Source organism: Oncorhynchus gorbuscha, unplaced genomic scaffold, assembly GCF_021184085.1.
Source record: "Oncorhynchus gorbuscha isolate QuinsamMale2020 ecotype Even-year unplaced genomic scaffold, OgorEven_v1.0 Un_scaffold_1110, whole genome shotgun sequence".
In the NCBI taxonomy this organism is placed as follows: Eukaryota; Metazoa; Chordata; class Actinopteri; order Salmoniformes; family Salmonidae; genus Oncorhynchus; species Oncorhynchus gorbuscha.
In genome coordinates this window covers 103,670-119,723 of record NW_025745988.1, presented here as the reverse complement: position 1 = coordinate 119,723, position 16,054 = coordinate 103,670, and the positions used below count along the sequence as shown (strand labels likewise).

At 39.9% G+C, this 16,054-nt stretch overlaps 2 protein-coding genes across 2 annotated transcripts in view; one reads left to right on the top strand and one right to left on the bottom strand.

Annotated features, from left to right (window-relative positions):
* LOC124021430 (ankyrin-3-like) overlaps window positions 1-16,054 on the top strand; it is a gene marked incomplete at its 3' end in the record, with an annotated part of 137,611 nt that overhangs the window by 20,049 nt on the left and 101,508 nt on the right. The gene's annotated exons all lie outside the window — the stretch shown is intronic.
* LOC124021431 (microfibril-associated glycoprotein 4-like) lies at window positions 1,057-15,312 on the bottom strand. The gene is made up of 6 exons (XM_046336620.1): window positions 15,197-15,312; window positions 14,864-14,932; window positions 10,400-10,591; window positions 9,224-9,320; window positions 8,902-9,069; window positions 1,057-1,679 (listed from the first exon to the last, which is right to left on the bottom strand). Exons 2-6 carry the CDS (start codon window positions 14,864-14,866, stop codon window positions 1,429-1,431), a joined length of 711 nt encoding a protein of 236 aa, XP_046192576.1. The 5' UTR covers window positions 14,867-14,932; window positions 15,197-15,312; the 3' UTR covers window positions 1,057-1,428.

The window sequence follows — 16,054 nt, the reverse complement described above, 5'->3', positions numbered from 1 at the left end:
TTGTTGCCAGCAGAGCTGGTTGGGCTGTTTCCATGTTATCCAGAGGTAAACAAATCATCGGCCAGAGCATCAAGTGGGCGCTCTGACCGTTATATAAAATATCCCCATAGTCTAGAAATATGTAGCTAATACTAGCCTCCTTCTGGCTTCAAAAGAAAAACAGGCCTTATTCCGAAAATAAAATCCCAACTTCAGCTTCAAATTTTTTGTAAGTTGTTGAATATACAATTTAAAAGAGAGGCCATCATCAATTAAAATTATTCAAAGATATTTATATGAGGTTACAACCTCAATCTCCTTGCCCTGACAGGTAGTAATAGGTTTGTATGTGACACATGTAGAAGTAGATGACAATGCATCAAACAGTGAGACCAAAACAAAGATCTACACACATACAAGAGGCATTTCTCACTCAATTGACCTGATGTTGTGATGTATTTCTTTAAGCCACTCAATAGGTCTACCCTCATTATTGGAATCACTTCACCGTCTGACCCACAAACTCAATTCAACATGGTTGGCTGAAGTCATTACACAGATGTAACTATTCTAAAGTCATATAAACTGATGCTATTTCAATATGGAGCTTAAAGTTATGTGTTTTTTAGCATGGCAACAAAGACCGTTGGTTCTAAACATTGCACAATAAACTGCGGGAGAATTCATCATTTTGCAGGTACAGTATCTGTCTTTATTTCAAGTGTTGGTGATCATAACAGACAGTGTGTTAAGGTAAGAGACAGACAGTGTGTTAAGGTAAGAGACAGACAGTGTGTTAGGGTAAGAGACAGACAGTGTGTTAGGGTAAGAGACAGACACTGTGTTAGGGTAAGAGACAGACAGTGTGTTAAGGTAAGAGACAGACAGTGTGTTAAGGTAAGAGACAGACAGTGTGTTAAGGTAAGAGACAGACAGTGTGTTAGGGTAAGAGACAGACAGTGTGTTAGGGTAAGAGACAGACAGTGTGTTAGGGTAAGAGACAGACAGTGTGTTAGGGTAAGAGACAGACAGTGTGTTAGGGTAAGAGACAGACAGTGTGTTAGGGTAAGAGACAGACAGTGTGTTAAGGTAAGAGACAGACAGTGTGTTAAGGTAAGAGACAGACAGTGTGTTAGGGTAAGAGACAGACAGTGTGTTAAGGTAAGAGACAGACAGTGTGTTAAGGTAAGAGACAGAGATAGTTAAATGATGGGTCATATAATCCCCACTGCAGTCAGGGTTCTGTTGCTATGGCAACACTGCACTTCAGAGTAGATCTGAGATCTTCTGTATCCTGCTGCACCTTCTAATCTCTGAAGACCCAAACACAAACCCTACTTAAAAAAAGACCCCCCCTCTCCCTTATAAATGGAATATGTACATGTGCTGGAAATGTTTGTATGGCAATAATTGTTATTGAAAAATCCGATTTTACAATTGTGTTAGAAATTATTGAGGGGCTGGTCTGATCTTCATGGTGATGGCTTTCAGGGAGTATGTATAGCCTTTCCATGAATTCCAGTTGATGCCAATACCAAAGGTAGACTCGCCCCATGCATATATCCCATTGGGGTTAGTAGCATGGCAGTTGGTGTACCAAAATCCTCCGTAGTACAACCGGGCACAGTTGGAGTCGCCAAGGTCCTGGTCTTTATCTGACGTTGTAAATTTGTGACCATTGTGAAAACCCAGAGAATCTCCTGAGGAAACAGAGGAGATAAATAAGGACTCTAGGTAACTTCATGATAATACTTCCACCAGCTTTAGGTATGAACTAGTGATGCACCGATATGACATTTCTGGCCGATACCAATATCCAATATGTTCCTTGCCCCAAAAAACCTGATGCAGATAACCAATATAAAACATGTTTGCAGCCTTTGAAGCATTCAGTTAAAGAGTTAACACACACACATGGGCGCAGCGGTCTAAGGCCCTGCATCTCAGTGCAAGAGGCGTCACTACAGTCCCTGGTTCGAATCCAGGCTGTATCACATCCGGCTGTGATTGAGAGTCCCGTAGGGCGGAGCACAATTGTCCCAGCATCGTCCGGGTTTGGCCGGGGTAGGCCGTCATTGTAAATAAGAATTTGTTCTTATAACGGACTTGCCTAGTGAAATAAAGGTTACACACAAACACCACACTGACCAAAAAGTTATTTTGTTGGCATTTACGTATGTCCCCATTACCAGAAAAACATCATCACAACCTATTTCTTTCACTTACTTGCTGTGCTGTTTCGTTGTTAATTTGTTCCGGCGTTTTATTCTCAACCAGGATTTCTATGGAACGCCGTTTGGGTCTTTGCGCGTCAAAATATATACTATTTAACAAAATTTGACGTGTCAATTAAGTTTGTTGACCAATCAGGACCTGAATATGACTGCGCGTCACATAATAATTTAAGGTGTTCCTATTTTTTTTTACATAGTTATTACACATCACTCATATTGATTACACTATCACTCGTATTTCGTGTTACAAACAATATTCTTCCCCAAAAAACACGACATAATCTGTTTCAGTAGACATAGTTCGCTAGTTAACATCTATTTAAGTAGCTATAGTTCGCTAGCTAACATCTATTTCAGTAGCTATAGTTACCTAGCTAACATCTATTTCAGTAGCTATAGTTACCTAGCTAACATCTATTTCAGTAGCTATAGTTAGCTAGCTAACATCTATTTCAGTAGCTATAGTTACCTAGCTAACATCTATTTCAGTAGCTATATTTTGCTACCTAACATCTGTTTCAGTAGCTATAGTTCGCTAGAAAACATCTATTTCAGTAGCTTTAATTAGCTAGCTAACTATATAGCTAGGTGTCATCATCTAAAATAACCCTAATTTGTAAGACAGATCTTATTTTATTATTCATCGGACCCATCTATGTGAAGCTAGCCACAATAAGGATTAACCACAATAGTGGACTTTGCGGTTAGCCTTCAAAATACAAGTATGGCATAATTCTACTATTTGTATTCATTTGCATCACTGTCAACAACAGACTTTTATTTTGAAAGCAAACCACAAATTCCACTATTGTGCCTAATCCTTATTGTGGCTAGCTTCACAACACATATCCCGGTCCGGTAGAGCCTCACTAGACAGATGAAGCTAGCTGGCTGCTTATAACTTTAGCTTTGGGAGACAGGGTTAAGTAGCTGGCTGCTTATAACTTTAGCTTTGGGAGACAGGGTTAAGTAGCTGGCTGCTTATAACTTTAGCTTTGGGAGACAGGGTTAAGTAGCTGGCTGCTTATAACTTTAGCTTTGGGAGAAAGGGTTAAGTATCTGGCTAGCTATTTATTTTCATGAACTGAAGTTCCATTTCATTAGGCAAACAACAAGTGGCAACCTTGCTAATACTAACTCACGAGGATTCCTAAATCATTGCCAAGAATAATGAAAATGACTGCAGTTTCTACTGGTCATTGTTTTCAGGCTGGTTGTATTTTTTTCACCTTTATTTAACCAGGTAGGCAAGTTGAGAACAAGTTCTCATTTACAACTGCGACCTGGCCAAGATAAAGCATAGTAGTGTGAACAGACAACAACACAGAGTTACACATGGAGTAAACAATTAACAAGTCAATAACACTGTAGAAAAAAGAAGAAAAAGAGAGTCTATATACATTGTGTGCAAAAGGCATGAGGAGGTTGGCGAATAATTACAATTTTGCAGATTAACACTGGAGTGATAAATGATCAGATGGTCATGTGCAGGTAGAGATACTGGTGTGCAAAAGAGCACAAAAGTAAATAAATAAAAACAGTATGGGGATGAGGTAGGTAGATTGGGTGGGCTATTTACCAATGGACTATGTACAGCTGCAGCGATCGGTTAGCTGCTCAGATAGCAGATGTTTGAAGTTGGTGAGGGAGATAAAAGTCTCCAACTTCAGCGATTTTTGCAATTCGATCCAGTCACAGGCAGCAGAGTACTGGAACGAAAGGCGGCCAAATGAGGTGTTGGCTTTAGGGATGATCAGTGAGATACACCTGCTGGAGCGAGTGCTACGGGTGGGTGTTGCCATCGTGACCAGTGAACTGAGATAAGGCGGAGCTTTACCTAGCATGGCCTTGTAGATGACCTGGAGCCAGTGGGTCTGGTGACGAATATGTAGCGAGGGCCCTACGACTAGAGCATACAGGTCGCAGTGGTGGGTGGTATAAGGTGCTTTAGTAACAAAACAGATGGCACTGTGATAAACTGCATCCAGTTTGCTGTGTTGGAAGCAATTTTGTAGATGACATCGCCGAAGTCGAGGATCGGTAGGATAGTCAGTTTTACTAGGGTAAGTTTGGCGGCATGAGTGAAGGAGGCTTTGTTGCGAAATAGAAAGCCGACTCTAGATTTGATTTTAGATTGGAGATGTTTGATATGAGTCTGGAAGGAGAGTGTACAGTCTAGCTAGACACCTAGGTACTTATAGATGTCCACATATTCAAGGTCGGAACCATCCACGGTGGTGATGCTAGTTGGGCATGCGGGTGCAAGCAGCGAATGGTTGAAAAGCATGCATTTGATTTTACTTGCGTTTAAGAGCATTTGGAGGCCACGAAAGGAGTGTTGTATGGCATTGAAGCTCGTTTGGAGGTTAGATAGCACAGTGTCCAAGGAAGGGCCAGAAGTACACAGAATGTGTCGTCTGCGTAGAGGTGGATCAGGGAATTGCCCGCAGCAAGAGCAACATCATTGATATATACAGAGAAAAGAGTTGGCCCGAGAATTGAACCCTGTGCCACCCCCATAGTTCCATAGTATGTTGTGAAGCTAATAGCAGTGACGCTATTACTGTGTAATTTCGGTAGGGCAACATCTGAAAAATTTGAAGTTCCATTTTAATAGGCAAACCGACAAGTGGCAACCTAGCTAATACCAACTTCGGTTGGGCAACATCTGAAAAATAGCGCCTACTGGGTAGTGTGTACCGGTGCTCGACCAGTCGGCGAAAGCCAACATCACCCACTTACAAAGGACGGTTGATTGTCAAGGTCAATGAATTCCATTATCTTTGAGTCATCTCTCTGAAATGTTGTTATCCTTTCAAATGACTGCTGGACTTGTTGTCTGCTCGATCCACACAGCAGACATTGTGGGCGAGGTTAGGAATGCTGTGTTGCACGTGTAGCGCAACATTTTACGTGGCGTCATTACGTCATGTACCTACGTTATATAGGTTTATACGTCAGCTCTGACATCTGTTTTGCACATCAGCATTAAACTAGACATCAGGCCGCTACTGATGTTGTCATTTTTAGTTAATATCGGCCGATTCCGATATGTTCACCGATATATAGTGCATCCCTAGTAATGAACCCTTGTTGACAGATTTTCTTGCACTATTTTCCTTGTAATTTTCTCTGGTACTATATTCTGGTACTATACTCTTGTACTATGTTCTAGTGCTATGCTCATGGACTATATTATGGTACTATATTATGGTACTATATTATGGTACTATATTATGGTACTATATTATGGTACTATATTCTAGTGCTATATTATGCCACTATATTCTGGTACTATACTCTTGTACTATGTTCTAGTGCTATGCTCATGGACTATATTATGGTACTATATTATGGTACTATATTCTGGTACTATATTCTAGTGCTATATTATGCCACTATATTCTGGTACTATACTCTTGTACTATGTTCTAGTGCTATGCTCATGGACTATATTATGGTACTATATTATGGTACTATATTCTGGTACTATAGTATAGTGCTATATTCTGGTACTATACTCTGGTACTATATTCTAGTGCTATATTATGGTACTATACTCTGGTACTATATTCTAGTGCTATATTATGCCACTATATTCTGGTACTATACTCTGGTAATTTATTCCAGTGCTATATTATGGTACTATACTCTGGTACTATACTCATGGACTATATTCCAATTTTATAGTATGGTACTATATTATGGTTATTAATTATTAATAATATTATTATATTATGGAAACACTTATCTCCCTCACTAGCTTTAAGCACCAACTGTCAGAGCAGCTCAAATATTACTGCACCTGTACATAGCCCACCTATAATTTAGCCCAAACAACTACCTCTTTCCCAACTGTATTTTATTTATTTATTTATTTTGCTCCTTTGCACCCCATTATTTTTATTTCTACTTTGCACATTCTTCCATTGCAAAACTACCATTCCAGTGTTTTACTTGCTATATTGTATTTACTTTGCCACCATGGCCTTTTTTGCCTTTACCTCCCTTCTCACCTCATTTGCTCACATCGTATATAGACTTGTTTATACTGTATTATTGACTGTATGTTTGTTTTACTCCATGTGTAACTGTGTCGTTGTATCTGTCGAACTGCTTTGCTTTATCTTGGCCAGGTCACAATTGTAAATGAGAACTTGTTCTCAACTGGCCTACCTGGTTAAATAAAGGTGTTCTCAACTGGCCTACCTGGTTAAATAAAGGTGTTCTCAACTGGCCTACCTGGTTAAATAAAGGTGTTCTCAACTGGCCTACCTGGTTAAATAAAGGTGTTCTCAACTGGCCTACCTGGTTAAATAAAGGTGTTCTCAACTTGCCTACCTGGTTAAATAAAGGTGTTCTCAACTTGCCTACCTGGTTAAATAAAGGTGTTCTCAACTTGCCTACCTGGTTAAATAAAGGTGTTCTCAACTAGCCTACCTGGTTAAATAAAGGTGTTCTCAACTTGCCTACCTGGTTAAATAAAGGTGTTCTCAACTAGCCTCCCTGGTTAAATAAAGGTGTTCTCAACTTGCCTACCTGGTTAAATAAAGGTGTTCTCAACTAGCCTCCCTGGTTAAATAAAGGTGTTCTCAACTAGCCTACCTGGTTAAATAAAGGTGTTCTCAACTAGCCTCCCTGGTTAAATAAAGGTGTTCTCAACTTGCCTACCTGGTTAAATAAAGGTGTTCTCAACTAGCCTCCCTGGTTAAATAAAGGTGTTCTCAACTAGCCTACCTGGTTAAATAAAGGTGTTCTCAACTAGCCTACCTGGTTAAATAAAGGTGTTCTCAACTAGCCTACCTGGTTAAATAAAGGTGTTCTCAACTAGCCTACCTGGTTAAATAAAGGTGAAATAAATAAATACATAAATAAAATGGTGCTATACTCTGGTACTATATTCTGGTACTATACTCTGGTACTATATTCTGGTACTATATTCTGGTACTATACTCTGGTACTATATTCTAGTGCTATATTCTGGTACTATACTCTGGTACTATACTCTGATACTATATTCTGGTACTATATTCTGGTACTATACTCTGGTACTATATTCTAGTGCTATATTCTGGTACTATACTCTGGTACTATATTCTAGTGCTATATTATGGTACTATACTCTGGTACTATACTCTGATACTATATTCTGGTACTATATTCTGGTACTGTACTCTTGGACTATATTCTTGTGCTATATTCTGGTACTATACTCTGGTGCTATATTCTGGTACTATATTCTGGTACTATACTCTGGTACTATATTCTGGTACTATATTCTGGTACTATATTCTGGTACTATATTCAGGTGCTATACTCTGGTACTATACTCTTGGACTATATTATGGTACTATAGTCTGGTACTATACTCTGGTGCTATATTCTGGTACATTTACTATATTCTGTTACTATACTCTGGTACTATACTCTTGGACTATATTCTGGTACTATATTCTGGTAGTATATTCTGGTACTATACTCTGGTACTATATTCTGGTACTATACTCTGGTACTATATTCTGGTACTATATTCTGGTACTATACTCTGGTACTATACTCTGGTGCTATATTCTGGTAGTATATTCTGGTACTATACTCTTGGACTATATTCTGGTACTATACTCTGGTGCTATATTCTGGTACTATACTCTGGTACTGTATTCTAGTACTGTATTCTGGTACTATACTCTGGTACTATATTCTGGTACTATACTCTGGTACTATATTCTGGTACTATACTCTTGGACTATATTCTGGTACTATACTCTGGTACTGTATTCTGGTACTATATTCTGGTACTATATTCTGATACTATACTCTGGTACTATATTCTGGTACTATATTTTTGTGCTATACCCTTGGACTATATTCTAGTGCTATCGTCTTGTACTATTGGACTATATTCTAGTGCTATATTATGGTACTATACTCTGGTACTATATTCTGGTACTATATTTTTGTACTATACCCTTGGACTATATTCTGGTACTACAGTGTATTAATGGACTATATTCTGGTACTACAGTATATTATTGGACTATATTCTGGTACTACAGTATATTATTGGAATATATTCTGGTACTACAGTATATTATTGGACTATATTCTGGTACTACAGTATATTCTTGGACTATATTATGGTACTACAGTATATTAATGGACTATATTCTGGTACTACAGTATATTATTGGACTATATTCTGGTACTACAGTATATTATTGGACTATATTCTGGTACTACAGTATATTCTTGGACTATATTATGGTACTACAGTATATTAATGGACTATATTCTGGTACTACAGTATATTATTGGAATATATTCTGGTACTACAGTATATTAATGGACTATATTCTGGTACTACAGTATATTATTGGACTATATTCTGGTACTACAGTATATTATTGGACTATATTCTGGTACTACAGTATATTATTGGACTATATTCTGGTACTACAGTATATTATTGGACTATATTCTGGTTCTACAGTATATTATTGGACTATATTATGGTACTACAGTATATTATTGGACTATATTCTGGTACTACAGTATATTATTGGACTATATTCTGGTTCTACAGTATATTATTGGACTATATTCTGGTACTACAGTATATTCTTGGACTATTTTATTAGACTTTTATTCTTTGGTTATTTTTTCTTGGACAATATAAATTGTCACCCACCTGCTCCGCCATCTTTAAATGACCCCAGTGTTAGCAGGTATCCTTCAGCCTCTGGTCCAACGGAGAAGGAAGAGTACTGAGCATAGACCTTATTCCCCTCAAAGTCCTCCATGTCCACCCTCAGCTCATAGGTTCCTTTCATAGTCATGAGATGCATTGTCTCCAGCCCTGGAGAATGAGATCAGCATAGCAGTTCATTGTGTTGTCTGAATACAATGACAAATGGCCTTGAATGAACTAGGACAAACCGGATGAAGTCAGTGGTAGAACAAGGTTCTAGGAGGAGAACGTTCTGTTGGCTAGAAGTTAAACCAGTTCCTACCCAGCCAGTACTCTCCAGCTGCGCTCCCAAAACCACTCTTGTACTGATCCCACTTCCTGTAGAAGTTCACTGATCCATCCTGTCGCCTCTGAATCAGCTGATTTAGAGAGAGATTGTTTCATTGACAGATTAAGATAAAAAAGTTTAATTGACAGATTAAGAGAGAGAGATTGTTTAATTGACAGATTAAGAGAGAGATATTGTTTAATTGACAGATTAAGAGAGAGAGATTGTTTAATTGACAGATTAAGAGAGAGAGATTGTTTAATTGACAGATTAAGAGAGAGAGATATTGTTTAATTGACAGATTAAGAGAGAGAGAGAGATTGTTTGATAAACAGATTAAGAGAGAGAGAGATTGTTTGATAAACAGATTAAGAGAGAGAGAGATTGTTTAATTAACAGATTAAGAGAGAGAGAGATTGTTTAATTAACAGATTAAGAGAGAGAGAGATTGTTTAATTAACAGATTAAGAGAGAGAGAGATTGTTTAATTAACAGATTAAGAGAGAGAGAGATTGTTTGATAAACAGATTAGGAGAGAGAGAGAGATTGTTTAATTAACAGATTAAGAGAGAGAGATTGTTTAATTAACAGATTAAGAGAGAGATAGATTGTTTAATTAACAGATTAAGAGAGAGAGATTGTTTAATTGACAGATTAAGAGAGAGAGAGAGATTGTTTAATTGACAGATTAAGAGAGAGAGAGATTGTTTAATTGACAGATTAAGAGAGAGAGATATTGTTTAATTAACAGATTAAGAGAGAGAGATTATTTAATTAACAGATTAAGAGAGAGAGATTGTTTAATTGACAGATTAAGAGAGAGAGAGATTGTTATATTAACAGATTAGGAGAGAGAGAGATTGTTTAATTAACAGATTAAGAGAGAGAGATTGTTTAATTAACAGATTAAGAGAGAGAGAGATATTGTTTAATTAACATATTAAGAGAGAGAGAGATTGTTTAATTAACAGATTAGGAGAGAGAGATTGTTTAATTGACAGATTAAGAGAGAGAGATTGTTTAATTAACAGATTAAGAGAGAGAGAGATTGTTTAATTAACAGATTAGGAGAGAGAGAGATTGTTTAATTAACAGATTAGGAGAGAGAGAGAGATTGTTCATGGTAAATTAGTCTTTAAGTGTATTTCAATACCACACATTGAAACTGACCGTCCACTTTCCTCGATATGCACTTTCCAACCCCATGTCACAGAAGACCTGGACAGGTGAGGTAGGTCCTGCAGGGTAGATGGTGTAGACACCGTTTTGTCCAGAACCTGATCTATAGACCTCATCACAGTCCACTGGATGCAGGGAGGACTGTGCCATCACGGGGACCATTAGAGCCAGCAGCAAGATGGACTGCAGCAGAGGGTAGATGGATACAGCAGTTTAATACAAAAACTGTCTAGTGTTGGTTCATTTGTAGTTATTATGGATACATTTATTATGCCAAAGCAGCAGCTACTCTTCCTGGGGTCCAGCAAAATAAGGCAGTTTATACAGTTTTAAAAACATTACAATACATTCACAGATTTCACAACACACTGTGTGCCCTCAGGCCCCTACTCCACCACTACCACATACCTACAACACACTGTGTCCCCTCAGGCCCCTACTCCACCACTACCACATACCTACAACACACTGTGTGCCCTCAGGCCCCTACTCCACCACTACCACATATCTACAGTACTAAATCCATGTGTTGGTATAGTGAAAATGTTGTCGTGTGTGTGTGTGTGTGTGTGTGTGTGTGTGTGTGTGTGTGTGTGTGTGTGTGTGTGTGTGTGTGTGTGTGTGTGTGTGTGTGTGTGTGTGTGTGTGTGTGTGTGTGTGTGTGTGTGTGTGTGTGTGTGTGTGTGTGTGTGTGTGTGTGTGCGCGTGTGTGTGTGTGTATGCCTGTGTCTGTGCCAGTGTTTGTGTTTCTCCACAGTCCCAGCAGTTCCATAAGGTGTTTTTTATCTGTTTAAAAAAAATCTGATTCCACTGCTACATCAGTTACCTGATGTGGAATAGAGTTCCATGTAGTAATGGCTCTATGTAGTACTGTGGAATAGAGTTCCATGTAGTTATGGCTCTATGTAGTACTGTGGAATAGAGTTCCATGTAGTCATGGCTCTATGTAGTACTGTGGAATAGAGTTCCATGTAGTCGTACTGTGCGCCTCCCATAGTCTGTTCTGGACTTGGGGACTGTGAAGAGACCTCGTGGCATGTATTGTGGGGTATACATGGGTGTCTGAGCTGTGCGCCAGTAATTCAGACAGACAGCTCAGTGCATTTAACATGTCAATAGCTTTCATAAATTAAAATAGTGATGAAGTCAATCTCCTCCACTTTCAGCCAGGAGAGATTGACATGCATATTATTAATATTAGCTCTCTGTGTATATCCAAGGGCCAGCCGTGCTGCCCTGTTCTGAGCCAATTGCAATTTTCCTAAGTTCCTCTTTGTTGCACCTGACCACACGGCTGAACAGTAGTCCAGGTGCGACAAAACTAGGTCCTGTAGGACCTGCCTTGTTGATAGTGTTGTTAAGAAGGTAGAAACTAGGGCCTGTAGGACCTGCCTTGTTGATAGTGTTGTTAAGAAGGTAGAAACTAGGGCCTGTAGGACCTGCCTTGTTGATAGTGTTGTTAAGAAGGTAGAAACTAGGGCCTGTAGGACCTGCCTTGTTGATAGTGTTGTTAAGAAGGTAGAAACTAGGGCCTGTAGGACCTACCTTGTTGATAGTGTTGTTAAGAAGGCAGAGCAGCGCTTGATTATAGACAGACTTCTCCCCATCTTAGCTACTACTGCACCAATATGTTTTGACCATGACAGTTTACAATCTAGGGTTACTCCAAGCAGTTTAGTCAACTTAACTTCCACATGATTTATTACAAGATTTAGTTGAGGTTTAGGGTTTAGTGAGTGTTTTGTTCCAAATACAATACTTTTAGTTTTAGAAATATCTGCATCTGGTTGCTCCTCATTACACACCACAGACCAGCAGCATCTGGTTGCTCCTCATTACACACCACAGACCAGCAGCGTCTGGTTGCTCCTCATTACACACCACAGACCAGCAGCGTCTGGTTGCTCCTCATTACACACCACAGACCAGCATCAAATATTATTTACATCAATAGCATACACTATATTAGGCCCAGCCTGTCCTCTTATACACTATCTTAGGCCCAGCCTGTCCTCTTATACACTATATTAGGCCCAGCCTGTCCTCTTATACACTATATTAGGCCCAGCATCAGCCTGTCCTCTTATACACTATATTAGGCCCAGCCTGACCTCTTATATACTATATTAGGCCCAGCCTGTCCTCTTATACACTATATTAGGCCCAGCCTGACCTCTTATACACTATATTAGGCCCAGCCTGTCCTCTTATACACTATATTAGGCCCAGCCTGTCCTCTTATACACTATATTAGGCCCAGCCTGTCCTCTTATACACTATATTAGGCCCAGCCTGTCCTCTTATACACTATATTAGGCCCAGCCTGTCCTCTTATACACTATATTAGGCCCAGCCTGTCCTCTTATACACTATATTAGGCCCAGCCTGTCCTCTTATACACTATATTAGGCCCAGCCTGTCCTCTTATACACTATATTAGGCCCAGCCTGTCCTCTTATACACTATATTAGGCCCAGCCTGTCCTCTTATACACTATATTAGGCCCAGCCTGTCCTCTTATACACTATATTAGGCCCAGCCTGTCCTCTTATACACTATATTAGGCCCAGCCTGTCCTCTTATACACTATATTAGGCCCAGCCTGTCCTCTTATACACTATATTAGGCCCAGCCTGTCCTCTTATACACTATATTAGGCCCAGCCTGTCCTCTTATACACTATATTAGGCCCAGCCTGTCCTTTTATACACTATATTAGGCCCAGCCTGACCTCTTATACACTATATTAGGCCCAGCCTGTCCTCTTATACACTATATTAGGCCCAGCCTGTCCTCTTATACACTATATTAGGCCCAGCTTGACCTCTTATATACTATATTAGGCCCAGACTGTCCTCTTATACACTATATTAGGCCCAGCCTGTCCTCTTATACACTATATTAGGCCCAGCCTGTCCTCTTATACACTATATTAGGCCCAGCCTGTCCTCTTATACACTATATTAGGCCCAGCCTGACCTCTTATACACTATATTACGCCCAGCCTGACCTCTTATATACTATATTAGGCCCAGCCTGTCCTCTTATACACTATATTAGGCCCAGCCTGTCCTCTTATACACTATATTAGGCCCAGCCTGACCTCTTATATACTATATTAGGCCAGCCTGTCCTCGTATACACTATATTAGGCCCAGCCTGTCCTCTTATACACTATATTAGGCCCAGCCTGTCCTCTTATACACTATATTAGGCCCAGCCTGTCCTCTTATACACTATATTAGGCCCAGTATCAGCCTGTCCTCTTATACACTATATTAGGCCCAGCCTGTCCTCTTATACACTATATTAGGCCCAGCCTGTCCTCTTATACACTATATTAGGCCCAGCATCAGGCTGTCCTCTTATATACTATATTAGACCCAGCCTGTCCTCTTATACACTATATTAGGCCCAGCCTGTCCTCTTATACACTATATTAGGCCCAGCATCAGCCTGTCCTCTTATACACTATATTAGGCCCAGCCTGTCCTCTTATACACTATATTAGGCCCAGCCTGTCCTCTTATACACTATATTAGGCCCAGCCTGTCCTCTTATACACTATATTAGGCCCAGCCTGTCCTCTTATACACTATATTAGGCCCAGTATCAGCCTGTCCTCTTATACACTATATTAGGCCCAGCCTGTCCTCTTATACACTATATTAGGCCCAGCCTGTCCTCTTATACACTATATTAGGCCCAGCATCAGCCTGTCCTCTTATATACTATATTAGACCCAGCCTGTCCTCTTATACACTATATTAGGCCCAGCCTGTCCTCTTATACACTATATTAGGCCCAGCCTGTCCTCTTATACACTATATTAGGCCCAGCATCAGCCTGTCCTCTTATACACTATATTAGGCCCAGCCTGTCCTCTTATACACTATATTAGGCCCAGCCTGTCCTCTTATACACTATATTAGGCCCAGCCTGTCCTCTTATACACTATATTAGGCCCAGCCTGTCCTCTTATACACTATATTAGGCCCAGCCTTTGGAACGTTAGTTTTCCTAGATATGGCTGTTATATTGTGATCACTACATCCTATGGATTTGTATACCGCTTTCAAACAAATCTCTGCAGCATCAGTAAAGATGTGATCAATACATGTTGGTGATTTAATTCCTGTGCTGTTTGTAACGACCCTGGTAGGTTGACTAATAACCTGAACCAGGTTGCAGGCACTGGTTACAGTTTGAAGCTTTTTCCTGAGTGGGCAGCCTGATGAAAGACCGTCAATATTTAAATCCCCCAGAAAATATACTTCTCTGTTGATATCACAAACATTATCAAGCATTTCACACATATTATCCAGATACTGACTGTTAGCACTTGGTGGTCTATAGCAGCTTCCCACCAGAATGGGGCTTTTCATTATTCTCATTAGTATCTCTGAATGCTGTTTTCTGATCATTCTTATAATACTGTGGTTTATTAATACTTACCATCGTTGTTGTGATAGATGTCTGTTTGCCTTTGAAGGAAACTTCAGAATAGTATGTTGAATGGGCGCCCTGTAAGAAAAGGGATCTCATTTACTACAGTATTGTTCAGGTCTCCAGCTGTTGGTGAAATACTAACACTTACACAGTCACTCTGTCTCACTATGACTATTGACATTTTACTGTGTTAACAAGCAGGATTCTAGTTAGGTCCTATGATGACTGAACAGATCGGACAATGTTACATTAGGCACCAGGAAAACCTCCCTTCCCAATTGTTTTATTTGAAATGATTTGTGATCAGTTAAGAATAGTGAGAGACATGCATGAGCTCACCTGTATCAGTGGCAGATGTCAGTGTCTTCATGAGCTGTTTGTCCCCACTAAGATGCACACCTCTTTTATAAAGACAGCCCAGAGCATGTTGCAACACTCAGTACTTTCTCTGGTCCACACCTCTTTTATAAAGACAGCCCAGAGCATGTTGCAACACTCAGTACTTTCCCTGGTCCCACACCTCTTTTATAAAGACAACCCAGAGCATATTGATAGGACAGGGTCATGATCTATTGATAGGACAGACCCATGATCTATCGATAGGACAGGGCCATGATCTATCGATAGTACAGACCCATGATCTATCGATAGGACAGGGCCATGATCTATTGATAGGACAGGGCCATGATCTATCGATAGGACAGACCCATGATCTATAGATAGGACAGACCCATGATCTATCGATAGGACAGGGCCATGATCTATCGATAGGACAGACCCATGATCTATCGATAGGACAGGCCGATGATCTATCGATAGGACAGGGCCATGATCTATCGATAGGACAGGCCGATGATCTATCGATAGGACAGGCCCATGATCTATTGATAGGACAGGGCCATTATCTATTGATAGGACAGGGCCATGATCTATTGATAGGACAGGGCCATGATCTATTGATAGGACAGGGCCATGATCTATCAATAGGACAGACCCATGATCTATCGATAGGACAGACCCATGATCTATCGATAGGACAGGGCCATGATCTATCGATAGGACAGACCCATGATCTATCGATAGGACAGGCCGATGATCTATCGATAGGACAGGGCCATGATCTATCGATAGGACAGACCCATGATCTATCGATAGGACAGGCCCATGATCTATTGATAGGACAGGCCCATGATCTAT